At 42.7% G+C, this 17860-nt stretch overlaps 1 protein-coding gene across 1 annotated transcript in view; it reads left to right on the top strand.

Moving 5' to 3' along the window:
- Positions 1-17860, top strand: part of DSCAM (DS cell adhesion molecule) — a 621576-nt gene that overhangs the window by 564120 nt on the left and 39596 nt on the right. Inside the window, exons 23-26 of the mRNA XM_055313369.1 lie at positions 944-1042; positions 4584-4772; positions 5986-6276; positions 9703-9879. Of these exons, the coding sequence (XP_055169344.1) occupies positions 944-1042; positions 4584-4772; positions 5986-6276; positions 9703-9879 (756 nt within the window). The remainder of the gene's footprint in view (positions 1-943; positions 1043-4583; positions 4773-5985; positions 6277-9702; positions 9880-17860) is intronic.

Here is a 17860-nt window from a genome sequence, read left to right as displayed (position 1 = left end):
AGAACAACCGTATTTTTTTAAAAATAAGGCAATATTATTCTGAAATTCCAAGTAAATTGGAGTCAAGGGAATTCCATTGTGCTTCAGAAAATTGGCATGATATTGTGACTCTAATAGACAGGTCAGGTTTTCCCACCTTTGGGTTAATATATACGGGCCTTTCTCAGAGGAAAAGAGATGAGCATTTTATGGGAAGTTTCTATACAATTTGGATAACCTGATTCTGAAATCCTTCAATGTTTCTGTCCTCGGTGCTGACCCAAAATAACATTGAGCCCCATTAGTTAGAAGTATGTATTCTTCAAAACCTCATATGAGTGTGCAAGTTCACGTGCAGACACCCAATGGCACACCTTTGATTTTCAGAGCTGTGTGTAGGTGTGTGTGTGTATGTGTTGCATCTTGGGGGAGTAGCTTAAAAAGTGAAAATTTTCGCTATTCTTTTTCCCACTAGCCACTGTGCCCTCCCCCACTCCCCCTCCCTTAAATTTCCCTCACCCAGTCTTCCCTCCCCGACTCTCTCTCTCTCCTCCCCCTTCACATCCCTGGGAACAGAACAGCTAAGTGGATGCCATTTATCTTTTTCCCTTGGATCATGGCTGAAATTCAGAGCAATGCACACATCCTTAGTAAGCGTAAAGAAGATTTCAATCAGTGATGAACGACTCAGAAATTCAAGGAATCAGTGAGGAAATGAGTTAGACATAAATCCAAGGAGAAATGCAGTTGAATTTTCATTAAATAATAGACTCACTCTGCTCTGTCTCTTTAACCAAGGACCTCAACTAAATAGACATTTTGACAGAAGTGAATTGCATATTTTGGCAACCTAAAACACTTATTTAATAAATGGCTGTTAAAAATGATTTGGTAAATGGCTGTTAAGGCAGATTAAAGATGTGAAAAACTAATTCTTGTTTTCTAAAAACTGTTTCCTATCTAGTTCCACCCGATCAGCCTCGGCTTACAGTGTCCAAAACAACATCTTCTTCCATCACGCTCTCGTGGCTCCCTGGAGACAACGGGGGCAGTTCTATCAGAGGTAATGAGTAATAGGTGCCCACAGTAGTTGATTGTCACTATCCTCAGGCTGAGAAGTGACACATCTCCATCAAGTAATTGTTATGTGTCAATTATAATTAATGGTCCCACCAGCTAAACAGCAAGCCACGCGTCTATATTTATGGTATTTACCGAAACCCATCATTCATCCAAGGCATCCCATTCACAAAATTACCATTGTGCATCCAATCCGAGAGGAAGATTAATGAAGGCAGGAAAGAAAGAATTTGGTAACCTCCCCCCCCCCAGATTCTTCTTCCCCATGTTGTCAACACTCCATCATTCATTCACTCCTGTACTCACTCATTTGAATAATTAATAATTACTAATTTAATTAGTAATTAAACAGTTACTGTTATTTTTAAAGCACAAAAAGATGGAGAACCTAGAGTTTAGGTGAGAAATGATCCATTTGCACAAAGCTTTTGAAAGTAGTCCATGGCAGAAAAGAATAAAGGAAGTCTGTTCTGAGGAATGAGATAGCATGATAATTCTGCATAGAGTTGGAGCAAGCTATGGCCACAGGAAAGGGAGAGAATCCAGAGGAACAGACAAAAGATGCACATTATATGGTCTCATTCATTTGGGGAATATAAAAATTAGTGAAAGGAAATAAAGGGAAAGGAGAGAAAATGAGTGAAAATATCAGCAAGGGTGACAAAGCATGAGAGACACCTAACTCTGGGAAATGAGCAAGGGGTAATGGAAGGGGAATGGGCGGGGGGTTGGGGTGACTGGGTGATGGACACTGAGGGGAGCACTGGGCAGGATGAGCACTGGGTGTTATGCTATATGTTGGCAAATTGAACTCCAATTTAAAAACATAAAATAATTTTTTTTAAAAAAAGAGTTGGAGATGGGGGCTTAGTCCTAGAGCATGGGCGGGGAATTCCAAAGAGAGAAGACATTCCTTCTTCTGAGTGAGGAGGGTGATAGACAACCAGAAATAGCGAGCCATTTCAGGGTGAAGCCAGCAGTGTTCTGCAGCCAGCTCCTTCCAGTTCATGAGAGCAAACTGTCCTATCTCTTCCCCGCCTTAAACTCAGTGACTGCACCCAGGCTGTGGATTGTCACACACACACCAAAAATCAGAAATGCTACTGGTCAGGGCTCTATTTTATTTAAGATTTTATTTATTTATTTATTTGTTTGTTTATTTATTTATTTGTTTGTTTGTTTATTTATTTATTTATTTAAGAGGGAGAGAGAGAGAAAGCAGGGAGGAGGAGCAGAGGAAAAGGGAGAAGCAGACTCCCCTCTGAGCAGGGAGCCCAATGGAGGATTCAATCCCAGAACCCTGAGATCATGACCTGACCTGAAGGCAGACAACTAACTAAGCCACCCAGCCACCTCTCTATGTTTTTTTTTTTTTTTAACAATCAGTTGCTGAATATTTATTACCCTTCACTGAGTAAATGGGAGGATGTTCCTTTTTTGGGAAGGGGGAGAGAAAAAGGCGAGATTATTTTTTTTAAATAATTGGCTGACTTGAGGTGAAATTATGCTTGTAGTTTTGAGGAATATGGGGAAGATTTGTGACAGCTACCATGTGAAATGCACAGGGAGTCATTAATAGAGCAACAAAGTCATTGCCAAGAGGGAGCGAGGCCCCAGCTGCATATAAATTGCCCAAATTGTGGTCATAGTTTTCACCGTTTAATGACTTTTTCAAGTAGTGCCAGACACCTGGAAGAAAAAGTGAATCGCAGGCTACCAGAGCCGGTGACTGGAAGAATAAGTGTGGCCAAAGTCAGAGGAGTGAGTGAAAATAGGCTCCTGGTGGAAATGGTTTACAGAAGGTTCTAGGCTGGTTAGAGAACATCGTTATGGGAAAAAAAAAATGGGGCATTGAGGGGAGAGTTAGAGGGACTCTAGGCTCAAATGAAATAAAGTTTTGGTTCTGTAAGTGTGAGAGCCTGGGAGAGGTGGTACAGGAAGTGTCAGAGCAGAAGGTCATGAAGGTGAAGCAATTTTAGTAATGAAGGGTTTCTAAGCAAAGACAATCCCCTGATTGTCCCTGAAACACAATGGTAGCCAAAGCTGTTGGCATGGGGTCTCCTATTGCCAAGGGTTAGAGGAGCTTCCCGGATGTGATTTGGGTGGAGGAAATTAGAAGGAAAGGGTTCTTCCCCATGACATTCAGAGCAGCAGGGAGGTGGTTTGGGCAGAGCTGGAGTTGAAGCCAGGCGATGACATGGGAGCATGGAGAACACAGATCTGTCACCCATCTGTCAGGTGCTGTAGGAGCTTTGAGAGGTGCAGATCAGGAATGCTCAAAGAGAAAATGAGTCTCGGAAAAGAGGAGGGACCCCAAGGCAGCAGAGGCTCAGAGGGGAGGGAAGGAGTAAAGAGTAGGGAAGATGTGGACCCTGACCACAGAGGAATCACAGAGGAGGTCACAGATGACCTCCATGTGAGAGGTCCGCAAAACACTTGATGCTGCCTGTGTGGGCTTGGGAGTCTCTGCAGTGCTTTGCCCATGTCAAAAATGGAGCCCGGAGGATAGCAGTCCACTCAGGGGCAGGGGGAGGGGGGCGGGTTGAGGACACCATGTACCAGGCAGGCTGGTCCTTGATTGCCTGGGTGTGAATGTGGAGGAGGCAGGGACGGAGAAAACAGGACCTGTTTGCCCCCCAGGAAGTGACTGGGGTAACAGGGATGATGGCCATAACAAGGAGGAATGTCTCAATGATCACAAGGGCCAAGAGTGCTGGCTTCAGTTTCTGAAGGTGGGGTTTGAATCTCACTTACTTTAGGGGGCCCTCAAATGGTCACCTAACCTGTCTGGACCTCAGTGTCTTGCTCTGTGCTGTGGGGATAAAAATCACTATCTTCTAGGGTTATGCAAAGTAATGAACCTAGTGGGCTGAGGACGGTGCTTGGCACATGGTGAACACTCAGGAAATGGACAGTTAATGTTCATGCTAGTGGAAGTACAGGTGGTAGTGGTCATGTACAGAAATGAATTTTTGGAGGGATTTTTCAGACGAAGGAGAAGCCAGGTCACCATGGAAATGTTGGGATGGATACAGGATTTAGAGCCAGTTCCCTTGGTGATTATGGCCTGGGTGGGGGGTTGTTGAGGAGATTCCTATCCCCTTGATAACATACCCCTTTTCCCGAGCTTTAATTCTCTTACATATAAGTCAGCTTCAGAGCATGCTGATACCCAAGGATTCAGGCATGTGTTCCCTGAGGGCCAATATCTAGAGACCTAGTGTCCATTCCCTGCTGCTTGCTACACCTTTTAAAAGGAAATGGGGAGAAAGTGGTTTTATTTTCACCACACCAATTAGCAATACACCATAGTAATGTCTGATGTGTCCTAAATACTAATCAAAACATCATCATAGCCCTCCTCCCAGCCTGGGTTCAATTTCCTGGCATCAGGGAGACTTCAACTGTACTCTTCCAAAGATGCATGAGTGCTGAGAACTCTCATCCCCTGCAAAATACAAACGTCCACCAACTTCTAGTAGAAAGGAAATAAGACTCTTTCGAATATGTCTTGTGCTCTGTAGGATACATATTGCAGTACTCTGAGGATAACAGTGAACAGTGGGGAAGTTTTCCAATCAGCCCAAGTGAACGTTCTTACCGCTTGGAAAATCTGAAGTGTGGTACTTGGTATAAGTTCACTCTTACTGCCCAAAATGGAGTGGGACCGGGACGCATAAGTGAAATCATAGAAGCGAAAACATTGGGGAAAGGTATGTGTGCTTCCTGGTGTCTACATTTCCTCTACTTTCCAGATTTAATTTGGGGACTGGAACCACAGAAGACGTCATTATATTTGCATGTTTGTTTGTGAGTTTGAACTTTGTTATTCCCAAAACGGGTTTGGAAGTGTTGCGGTGCAATGAGAGGAATGGCCCGTCTTCACAGAATATCCTGATTCCCTTCCTTCATTATCTCACCTGCCGTGAAAAAGACAAGTGTCATTTGCAAATCAAGGGTTTCAGAGCCAACATAAAGTGCCCCAGCTGGGTCACCATGAAATATGACATTTACCCCTTACCTTCTTCTACTGTGATCTTTCCCCTCTCCATCGCCCGATGCCCCCTCTATCCATAACTTGCATTTTGCCTCCAAGGCCCCACTTTTCAGGTGAGAAGTGACTGAATTAGACTGTTGGCTTTTAATGTGAATTGGTTTTTAATCTGAAACATGAATCTTTGAGGGGATGAACCCCTGGGGATGGAGGGATCGGTGCTCAGCAGTGAAATTGTAGTCTGAGGACACCAGTAAGGGGAGGAGTACAGTGGCACAGAAGAGTGAGTGAGGCAGTGAAGAGAGGGTTTTTGGAACTTCCCCTCACATCTGACTCTTATCGAGTGCCTGGAGCCACACTAGATAGCAGCAAAAGAGAGAGAGATGGGAAGGCAAAGGTGCTACTTGGACCTGGCACCTGAGTTTTGGATAAGATGCAGCAAGGCTTCAGAGGATGAGGGATTTATGCAGAAATATGTCCACTAGATCCCTGGGTTCCAGTAGGAATTGCTTAGAAAGCAAGGGACACCCGTTGGTACTTCCCAAATCCAACTAGACTATTCTTGAGTCAGGTCCATCCACCCCAGAGTGGAAACAGGTCAGCTCAGCACACAGCACTGGTTCCTTCAGAACCACTCAAGGAAATGCATACATGAAAGTAGCACTGTTCTTCAAGAGCTCTGACGTACACAAAGATAGCCTCTACCCACCCAGTTTTCCATCTAGTACCTACGTAGGGAGATAGTTGGAGATTGCCCATTGGTTTATAGGTCCCAATAAATAGTGGACAAATTGGGAGTTGTCTATGACCAAGACTTGGACTGAGCTCCTTACCCAGGTGGGGAAAGCAGCCAAAGGGGAAATGTGTGACTATGCAGATGGCCTTCATTTGCATATCCCATGAGCTGACCTCCACTGTGCATTCTCCTGCAGAGCCCCAATTTTCAAAGGAGCAAGAACTCTTTGCCAGCATCAACACCACGCGCGTGAGGCTGAACCTCATTGGCTGGAATGATGGCGGCTGTCCCATCACATCCTTCACACTGGAGTACAGACCCTTTGGGACCACAGTCTGGACCACAGCTCAGCGGACCTCTCTTTCCAAGTCGTACATTTTGTACGACCTGCAAGAAGCCACGTGGTATGAGCTACAGATGAGGGTGTGCAACAGTGCCGGCTGTGCAGAGAAGCAGGCCAACTTCGCCACACTGAACTACGATGGCAGTAAGCTGGCTGGCTTTATGGCCCTCCTCTTTGTGTCACAGGACATGTGCATGTGCTTACTGTCCCTTTCCCATGCAACATTCATCCTTGGCACAGAGTGACCAGTGCCCACAGATCTCTTTAGGCTTCAGGGCCATTCAGTCGGCTCCCTGTGGGGCTCCCTAGTTCACTGCATTCCCGAGACCATGGCTCTGTTCCAGAAATACAGAACTGAGGGCTAATGGGAATCTCCTTAGGGAATCTTGGTGCAGAAGTGGTTTCTCTTTGGGCTGAAGGATTCTTTACCTTCACTTACCAAACATGTGCTTCTGTGCATTTGTCAATGACTATGTGCTAACACTGCTTTTGTTGTCTCCCTACCCATTCCCCACCCCATCCCAACCCACATAACTCCGCCTTTGCTCTCATTTAGCCCTTAGACTGCATGTGCCAAAACAGTCTTCATGGTAAAGGAGCTTATGGCAGTCCCTAAGCAGGAATGCAGGCACTGATGAAAGCGGTATATCATAGGATATTAGCATGTGTCCCACCCCACGCACACACGCACATGCAATTTGCATGGACTTTCTGAAAACCAGGCAAGGTATCTTGTGATGGTTAGTGAACCAAAAGTAAATGATACAAATTTTTATCCTTTTTTTTTCTACAACTTGTATCAAAGGCTATTTATTGATATCTGAACAAATGTCCAGCCCAGTGAAGGTGAAAGATAGTGGGTCATTGATGGTTATGCAGTTAGGGAACTTTAGAAAGTCTCAAATAGCAGCATGTTGGTGCTGATTTCTACAGCTTTGCAGTGACTTTGACTCAGGGAAAAGCAGTGATTGAGTTATCTGCTCAAACACAAGGTAAGACCCGCTACAGTTCATCAGGATATCAGGAGCTCCTGGCTTAGCATCACCCCACCCCTCCAAGTCTTCTGGCCAATGCCACTGATCAGGTCAGACCACAGTGTTGGATGGCTTAGCCCAGGAAGTGTGTACCTGAGCAAACACCACCCATACTTTATTCATCATCAGTAGGCAGACTAAAGGGTCTTCCCTCTTCTGCCTGTGTGTATTTGGGATCTTGCTTAATTAAAGCTCCAGCAAGAACCTCCTTGGAGCACAGGTTTTACAATCCTAACAAGAATATCCATGAACCCAAGAACTCTCATAAACAACCAAAGGAAGCTAACCAGGTGATGTTGACTGGGATCCTCATTTGGTCATTTTCTCCTAGATTGTCATGGATGACCCAGAATGAGTTCTTTCTGCTCTGGCACAATGGAAACCCACCCCCAAGTTTCCTACCCAGGGCCATGTCACCACAAATTCTTCCCCAGCCAACACCCTATCTGGCCTCCAGCATTTCAGGTCTGGGGCACTTGAAAGTATGAAGAGCCTTAGGTAGAAGAAGCCTTCCTGGTATTGGTTACTCCAGCCTGGGGTTCTGCAACTGCAGTGTACTCTGTGCCATGGCTCTGGAATGGCTAGCTCAGCAACTGGACTGTAACCCTTCTGCTCAAGAGCTGATGCTCTTCATGGGCCACCTCTAACTTTCTAGCCCTCAGTTGCAAGTAATGTCATTCAAGGGTGTCCCATCCTGAAGTACCAGCCATAGTCAGAGCAGCCCTTCCCCGTGGCTTTCTCCTCCAACATGGTTTAATTCTTTGATCTTATGAAATAAAGGACTTTGATTTACCAAACTTTACTTTGCATTTAAGAGTTCCCCCAAAGTCCTCTGCTAGCAGGTACATATTCGTGCAGAAAGCATATTTCTTACTTTAGCTTATTGGCTTACATTAATTGATTTACAATAATCACATGCTGGCATGTAGCTTCTCTATAATCTGTGTAGGTGCCAGAGCACCGGGCTTCACTGTGCATATTGATGATATGGTCATGCTAATCTTTTAATGAGAAATCACGCACAGGCAAAATTTGAAACTGTAATGCAAACTTACAAAGCACTCTGCAGAATTTAAGTGCTTGTCTTCTAAAAAAAAAAAAAAGAAAAGAAAAAAAATGATGCTCTCATTTTATCCTGGATCTTAGGTTATAATCATGCAAAAGTTTTGTGAGCTACATTTAAATTTCTGAAATCTGAAATAATTTTATTATACTAGGATATAAAAATACATATTTGCATTTTCATTGAAAAGGATTGTGGATTTCTTGGAACTGATCTCATAGATATATAGCTTTAATATCTCTTTTGTCATATCTGACTCAAGATTTTTCTTTCATTTTGGGAGAAACAAACATTGACAGCCTCACACCTATACCAGTCAGGTCTCAGATTCTTCTGTGTCTTCATTTGACTCTTTCTTCTGCCATTTCCTTGGCAAAATGTTTGCATGCATCCTTGTGCTGCCTTGGTTTTGCAGACCAGCTTCACCTGCATCCCCTTATGTGGGTTCTGAGCAACCACAGACATGGTTTCCAGCTGAAAACACTGCACAGTTCAAAGAACACTTTTCTTGGCCTGGGCAGATAACATAGGGCACTGGGATTCTATTATCCCTGCTCTACTTACTAACTGCAGGATAAAGACCGTTTTTGCTCAGGGGGGAAATTGGATTATTTTTGCATTATTTTTCCTAAACCACTGACTTCCTGGCCCTTGTTTTACATGAAAAATATAGTGAGATGGAGCTTCTTACATAATGGAAGGTGCCAATATGCGTGCCCTATAAAAGTGTGGATGCATGTTTGAATCTCTGTGCCCATTATATTCAGCCTCTGCATAGACGACAGCTTCAAATATAGCTCAGAGTCCAGTCTACTTAGGTGTTTCCTTATGATTCTAAATAATCTGAATTTCATAACACTGTATAATCATGCTTGATCGTTAAGGAGTGTGCTTTGGAGACCTAGATGTTTCCTTTTCGAAAATTTATCTTCAGTCTTTACACCCTAAAATGAGAGTTTCTAAATTAGATAAAAAGCAAGTGAATAACCAAACAGAAAGGGACGTTAGGCTTCTTTAAACCAGTGTATCTGGAACAGTCTCCCTGCAGACTCCTGTCCACTTGCCAGACCTACTGTTCCTTCTTTGATGTGCAGGTTTTTCAAGTAGCCTCTATAAGTTGTACTATAGGTGACAATTCCAGCATGTGGCTTTTTTAAGCACTAGCCTGGACATTGTGCTTTCAAGTGCCTGCACCCAGCAGTACATTGCAAAATGAGTCCCTTTCAAAGAAATGGGCTTCACCCTTTGTGCAGATCGTGATTTGATGTGCTGTCAAGTAAGTTGCAAGTTGGGCAGAGGAGGGGTGTGAGAAAATAAATAAATTAGCAAGGACCTAGATAAAGAACTCCTCTCATTTCTCATCACCCTGGACACCCTTGGATCACACAATGCGCCTCTTGTAACCGTCATCCCTAAAACCTCCACCATGCTGTCTTCATTAATAGTCATCTAACACCATGGCCCTGCTTTCAGGTACAATCCCTCCACTCATTAAGTCAGTTGTCCAAAGTGAAGAAGGGCTGACAACCAACGAAGGGCTCAAGATGCTGGTGACCATCTCCTGCATCCTGGTGGGGGTCTTGCTGCTGTTTGTGCTCCTGCTCGTGGTACGGAGGAGGAGGCGGGAGCAGAGACTGAAGAGGCTGAGAGGTGAGTGGTGGCCCCACAGTCAACTTCTCATGCCACCGTTGCTGGACAGCCAGCCTGGTGGGAGCTAACCCCCAAGAGAAGGGCTTTTACTCTCCAGGCCAGGTCTCCCAGCTGCCTGACTCCATGCTGTGCCTTCATCAGGGTCACAGAGCCTTAGGGGAAGAGTCACACAGATGCTACTACTCAACACCATCAGAAATTGAGTGAGGGTCAACCTCACACAGGTCTCCTAAATCGTAAGCAAAGAAAATTATTTTCTCATGGGTTTTTCAACCCCCCTCACTTTAATTCTAACCATTCCAGCAATGCCATCAATTACGACTGCCTTTAAAAAGGTCTATCACATTTGCTGTGGCCATGAGAACTATTTTATTGCCGGGAAGCGGAAATTGAGGGCTTATGGTAAAGCATTGTGAGACAGAAAACACACACTTTCCCAAATTAGAAATTTGAGCTGAAGCCCAGTGTAAGAGTTTCACTCAAACCATAAAAAAAACCATGGAAGACAAGAGCCTAGGCCAGACGAGAGCCATTGTGAGCAGACACCATTATTATAATGTCCAGCTCTGTGAGGTCCTGGTGACAAAGCTATTTCCAGCTTCTGGCTAGAGCCTTTCCTTGCCTTTGCCCTTGCCCTGCAGTGTGAGGAAAATGAGCTCTTTCCAACATGAAACTCAACGCAGGAAGAGTATTTTTAAGTCTTTTGCTTTTCACTGCCAGGATATTTAACCAAGCCACATTTTTGATAAAATGCATGAACACAATTTTCGCATTTAATCAGTCCAGTGTGGAGTAATGTCATGCAGCATCCTGCATATTCCTCAGAGTTACATCTTAGGAACAAGTTTGAAAGCCCTGTCCCCAGTACTTATCTGTGATATACCCCAGACATTGTGGGGATATTGAAACATTGGCATCTTCTGCAAACACTTCAGTTGGCTATAATCTGATTAGAGCAGCAGAACATGGTGATACTTTCTCCTGTCTGCACTTATGGGAAGCATTTCTCTTTATGTGGCCCTAACACATTTCCCTATCAATTTGCTTCCACTTCGCTGACAAATTAAAATATTTGAAGTACATCATGCTCCATCTGTACATGTTAATAGCCCTTCCATTCAAATCTCCTGCAGCCCCATAATTCAGATGAGCCATCGATCTCATTGAAATATCCTTCCTAAATCACATTAACCACTTATTTAGTTTTGCAGACTTACCTTAGTAAATCCTATATATTCTAAGCATTATGCCTAGTGCTTGATGTATCAAAATGAAGAGAAAGAACCTTCTGAACTTTAGGTTTAGTGTAGGAGGCAGACACATGAGCATCTACCAGGAAAAGAACAAAAATGTCATGAATGCTAAAATAGGGCTTCAAACAAATCCTACATAAGCACAAAGGAGGGAGCAATTAATCCAAACTGGGGAGAGAAAGGGAGGCCATCTAAGAGCTATGAAAAAGCAACATATTGCTTAATAAGTTGAGAAATCCAACATAAAGTGAATTGTGTTGGATTACATCCACAAGTGCTCATCACTATAAGGACCAAAGGATGTCCTTATAACTCTTTCAGGGACAACAAAATCCCACATCCAGGTCTTTAGGGGCAAGGGGCAATATTATTGAGGAGCCAATAACTGATGGACCCAGCAAGGGGCTGTCCTTATTGCGTTTAGACCGCCAGATCTAACTAGCTGCATTTCAAAGGCTATCCATTGTTCATAAAACATCGTATAAAATCAACAGTAATTTTTTATTAATCATTTCCATTTGATCACAAAGGTTTGGCAGCAAATGCATTAAACATGAAGGCACTCCTTCCTAGCATTCTACTACCTTCTGCCAAATTCACAGTTCCTCCCCTCACCCTGGCCCTATTGCTTACTCCTTCCTTCCCAGCTATTGTTTGATTTTCCCTACTCTACTTATAACTTAAGCACCTCAGCCTCTAAAGATGCTAAAGATGCTGTTCTTACCAACATAATGCGCTGGACCAATGGCAGGCCCATGGACCCTTTCTTGTCGTTCTTAACAATGCCGGGTGTTTCAGTGGTTGCTTTGCAAGGGCTCTGGCCAGAAAATATCCTGGGACTGGCATTATCACTGTGGGCATCTCTACTCCTAGTCACCAGTATTTCAGGGTGGATCTTGATAAAGAAAGCAATATATCACATCAGAGAGCAGGACCTTTCCCTCCCCAGGAACGGTTTTGTTTTCTTGGTGCATGAGGAAAGACAGATCTGGCACAAAGGTTTCAAGAGGAAGAAAACAAGTACCGTGAGAAAGGGGGCATATTTATGCAAGATGCCAGGGAGCAAAGAGTTCCAGGGAAGTACCTTGCCGGAGTACAGTAGTGTCTGCAGTCTTGCATTTTGTATGTGCTTTGTAAAGGTTGGACAAATGCAGCAAGAATGCAAAGGACCATGAACCCAATTCCGCTCTCTTTCTAACAGCAAGTTTTAATGTGGATGGATCACAGAAGTAAATTTAATTCAACAAGCCATTGTTGATCACCTGTCATGTGCTGGGTATAACAGTTTTTTTAATATATATTTTTTATTGGAGTTCAATTTGCCAACATATAGCATAACACCCAGTGCTCATCCCATCAAGTGCCCCCTCAGTGCCCATCACTCAGTCACCCCATCCTCCTGCCCACCTCCCCTTCCACTACCCCTCATTCATTTCCCAGAGTTAGGAGTCTCTCATGTTCTGTCTCCCTCTATGATATTTCCCACTCATTTTCTCTCCTTTCCCCTATAATCCCTTTCACTATTTTTATATTCCCCAAATGAATGAGACCATATAATGTTTGTCCTTCTATGACTGACTTACTTCACTCAGCATAATACCCTCCAGTTCTATCCATGTCGAAGCAAATGGTGGGTATTTGTCATTTCTAATGGCTGAGGAATATTCCACTGTATACATAGACCACATCTTCTTTATCCAGTCATCTGTCATCTGTAAAAGGACACCGAGGCTCCTTCCACAGTTTGGCTATTGTGGACTTTGCTGCTATAAACATTGGGGTGCAGGTGTCCTGCTGTTTCACTGCATCTGTACCTTTGGGGTAAATCCCCAGCAATGCAGTTGCTGGGTTGTAGGGCAGGTCTAGTTTTAACTCTTTGAGGAACCTCCACACAAGGCCAGATCTTGCCCCAAAAACGTCTTTCTCTTGTAGTCCAGCAGAGCCCCCAAAATGTTAATTAATGACAAAAAAAATGTTTACAACTCACTCATAGAGGAAAACTGTAGCCAGAGCTTAATGTAGTAGGTGCCTACCTATTAAACAGAACTCAATAGTAGAATCACCTAGTTACAACCTGACCCACATAAGATACAGATCCTGTGCCTGGATTAAATGAGTTCAAATATATTTACAGATTCAACAAGAAGAGTTGCTTCATACAATATTTTTATTGCCCCAAATAAGGACCTTTCTAATAATATGTCAATGTTGCTTAACAACCACCGATGAGGATCAAAACTGGAAATAAAATTTGGATTATAGAAAAACATTGTGGGGGTTCTAATGGACACTGTTAGAGTTGCTATTTAAGGTCAATTTCGTATTGTTGACCTTGTTTGATTGCTAGAAACTACTAAATGTTTATAAGCAAGATATGTTTTACCATGTAGACAAGCAATCTAGTTAAGTGAATATAACATAACATTCTTTTATGTAAAAATTAAGAAAAGAAGGAAAAAGGAGGGAGGGAAGGAGGGAGGGAGGAAGGAAGAAAAGAAGGAAGGAAAGAATATGAGACTCAAGCAATTTAGCAACTTATATTTCTTCCTTCCTGAGAACTTTACTAATTTTAGAGCATAGCGACCTCCTAAAGTCTAAATTGTCTGCAAGTGGTATGTTTTTAAAAAAATCTATAACCTTATCCAGGAGTCCAGAAGTCACATTTTGCTTGTAATCATGCCCTGATTTTTCTCCACTTCTAAATCCTTTAAAGTGCAAGGTTACAGAACAAATCCCTGGCTGGGTCCATGATCTCAGGAGCCCCAACCTTATAAAAACCACAAAATGTGATTCCCATGTCAAGTGATCAATGCCAGTATCACTAAAAAACTTCCTTCTTTAGTGTGAGTCTACCCAAGAAGGTGCAATGTTGGCACCAGCCAGTTGGGTCAACTGGCATGCCAAGCCTAAAAGCTACTTCTGGCACTTCAAATAAGCTAAAGATAAAAATCAATGGATGATATAAAATTTGACCATGCTTCTGTGGCAAAATGCCTTTCTTCCCGTGAACAGAAGCAAGGTTATTTTAAGCATGCTTTGAAATGTGTTAATATATAAAAACAAATCAGTTACAGAAGGCCATTCCCAGAGAGCATGTGGCCTCATGGTTCTACAAGGGCACAGAAGAAGGGGCAGGCTATGAGGGATGATCATCATCTACTGAGCTCTAACATCCCATTCATCTCTTCTGCAAATGAGCTAAAAGCTTTCCTTATTTGTAGGACTAAATATTAGCTTGGTCTTTAATAATCTAAAGGAAGAATAGTGTAGAGACTTCTTAATCAAGCTAATAAATGCCCAAATTGTGGTTTATTGGAAATCATAAGCATATGCTCTGAAACCTTCTTTCTTTTTTTTTTTTATAAATTAATTTTTATTGGTGTTCAATTTACCAACATACAGAATAACACCCAGTGCTCATCCCGTCAAGTGTCCCCCTCCGTGCCCGTCACCCATTCACCCCCAACCCCCGCCCTCCTCCCCTTCCACCACCCCTAGTTCATTTCCCAGAGTTAGAAGTCTTTATGTTCTGTGTCCCTTTCTGATATCTCCCACACATTTCTTCTCCCTTCCCTTATATTCCCCTTCACTATTATTCATATTCCCCAAATGAGTGAGAACATACACTGTTTGTCCTTCTCCGATTGACTTACTTCACTCAGCATAATACCCTCCAGTTCCATCCACGTTGAAGCAAATGGTGGGTATTTGTCGTTTCTAATGGCTGAGTAATATTCCATTGTATACATAAACCACATCTTCTTTATCCATTCATCTTTCGATGGGCACCGAGGCTCCTTATTTCTATACTTTGTTTCCTTCCTTCTTTCTTTCCTTCTTTCCCTTCCTCTTTCCTTCCCTCCTTTCTTTTTTTTTCTTTTTCAAACCTTAATTTCTTAATAAAACTATTCTTTCAAAATTCCAAATTTGCAATGGAAGAATTGAGTAAAAGCAGCCTCCATATCAAAGAGTGGAGAGCAAAGGAACATTAGGATGGTGGCAGGGCCAAGCCAAGGGCAGCCAGTGGAGCAAAGGACAAAGAGTGAGGACAGCGAGTCCGGAGGGAGAGAGTTGGCGTCAGCCCTGGTGCTTTGCCCTGCCTGGGTGTTCTACTTGGTCCATATTTGTACTTGCAGTTTTCTCAGATTGCAAGTATATATGATTTTCTTTTTTGACTATTTATTTAGTCATAGTTTTCAGATCAGGTTTCATAGCATGCTGATGATTGGAAGTCCTATTTGTCATCTGGTAAAAATATAAATGCAGGCTCATAACCCTCACAAAAATAGCTACTTTACGAGTCCCATTTCAATTCCACAGAAAAGCAGGGATTTTTGTGAGGTAGCTTGCAAAGAACACTTGATAGATAGTAAAGCTAGGCAAAATCTGCTACTCCCAAACTGTTTTTTTGTTTGTTTGATTGTTCGTTCTTTTGTTTTTGTGGGTATGTGCAGGTAGCTGCCCAACAAAAGTATTAACCTAAACATATTCCACTTTACCTAACTAGAAACTTCAGAAATGAAAGTGTAGTCATGTGGCTATGAATGAGATTTCTCTTTTTTAATGAAACATTTGGGCACGCAAAATGGGAAGCAGCTCAGATTGTCAGTTGGCACAGCAGCTGTTCTTGAGATTTGCCTTGTGCTCCCCTGACACACCGTGATAGCACTGCCTGGTGGATGAGACTCTTCCAGGATGGGAAGAGTGGTCCACAAAAAGAACATGGGAACTGGGCGAGACCACGCTATAATATTAGTTACCCAACAGCGGTGCCTCTTCCCAAGAGCCCACTATATCATGCAGTAATCAACAGAGGATTCATATCTTCTACTTTTGCACTGCCCTCCTCTTTCATGATACTTTATGCTCTCCATGGCCATGTTAGTCTCTCCATGGCCATGCAAACAGGTAGATTATAAACTTGATATATATATTATCCCCTACTTTGCTGACATGAAAACTGAAGGGAACTTATCCAAAAATCACATATCAAGACAAGGCTAGAGAAAGAGCTCTGATCACTGCTGCCATACCCTGTTCTCTTTCCATGAAACTGCCTAAGACTTGGGACTCCCATATAAAGAAACAGGACATCCCATCAATATTGTTGGCTTTGAAAGGGTTGTCAATGAAGCATGGAGTCAGAAGAATATATTAACACAGAATCAATAACTACTTCATAATTTTATTTTTTCCAATGGAAAATGTTTGGTTTATTCATTTTTATCTCTATATTTGATATCTCTACCTTCCCCATAATATTAAAAAATATAGATTCTTTCTTGTTTGCATGTTTTCTACCTACCGCCCTTTTCTCTACTGCTTCTCCTCACTGGATTATTGAAAGACTCTTCCATACTCAGCTGCATCAGTTCTCACCAGCTCCCGAATCCTCACAGTCTCACTTCCACCCCCACCCACCAAATGCTCTCCTGAAGGCAGATGACCAGTTACCTTCTGATCACCAAATTCTCCTTCCAGCTACCATTTTCTAGGACACTTTGCAATTCAGTGTGTTAGCAAATGTTATTTTTTGAAGCCCCTTCCTTCCAAATATCCTGGCACTATTTCTCTATCACTCCCAAGATTAACGGGGAAACACAGAGCCAGGGATGTATATGTAGGAGTAGCAAAGGGCTTTAGGAAAGGTGTCACAAAGTCTAAATCTCAGATTGAGCTGAAATTTGTGGGGAAAAAATGTGACAGGCAACACAAGAGGCTGTTTAGCAAGAACAAGCCTTGAGATGATGTTCTCATATTAACAGATGGCAGGTAGAAAGAACGACTCAATGTCTGCTTTGCTTTGATGTGCACCAGGAGAAGTGCTATACAAATCATAAAATGTGGAACAAGAATTATAAAAAAGGAAGGAAAGGACAGAGAGGGAGCAGGAAGGAGGATAGGAGAGGGGAGAGAGGGAGGGAAAGGGAGAGAAGGAAAGGAGGGAGGAAGGATAGAAGGAAGGAAGGAAGGAAGGAAGGAAGGAAGGAAGGAAGGAAGGAAGGAAGGAAGGAAGGAGCTTAAGAAAATAACCAGAGCCCTTGATCATTTAAATTTACTTATTCTTTCAAAGCCTACTATGTTCCAGTCATTATGGGAGCAAAAGATGGGATGTTGCATAAAATAATAGTTCTGATCTCTTGCTAGTGAGGAGGAAGGCATATTTACAACTAACTATTACACAAATTCTAAACGATAAGCACCATACTATGGGCACCAATAAATGCTACGATAATACACTAAAGGGGAAGATTTTGTTTCCCCCCACAGGAAATATTAGGAAGGCTATCACATGGTACTGGTTCCTAGACCCCAAATGATGATGTCTTAGGATTCTGGACAAAGATGTTCTGGATATAATCCCAAAAATCTTTGTGGATAATCTTTGAACAATCAAATTAAAGGTATAGGAAAATAGTTACACTCCATTCCCATTTTCAAAAACAATAAATTCTAGAAGTTACAGATTGAGATAAAGTAGTTTAGGTTATAGAAAGGATGCTTTGTCAGCAATCGGGAAATTATAGGGATGAGCAAAGGCCCAGACAAATCGCACTTCCCTTTGGACAGGGCTGACTGATTATGGGATACCAGGCTGAGGCTGAAGTCAGAGCAGGCTGAGCCATTTTGGAAGTGGCACAACTCCAAGGATGAAAGCTAATGTATTAGTGGGAAGAATCCAAATTTGAAGAGTTTTTGAAAGGCTGGAACCAAAGAGATAAAATGTA

The sequence above is a fragment of the Nyctereutes procyonoides genome, unplaced genomic scaffold (genome assembly GCF_905146905.1).
Source record: "Nyctereutes procyonoides isolate TBG_1078 unplaced genomic scaffold, NYPRO_anot_genome, whole genome shotgun sequence".
Classification (NCBI taxonomy): Eukaryota; Metazoa; Chordata; class Mammalia; order Carnivora; family Canidae; genus Nyctereutes; species Nyctereutes procyonoides.
Note: the sequence above shows the minus strand (reverse complement) of the source record. Positions and strands in the feature narration are given on the sequence as shown.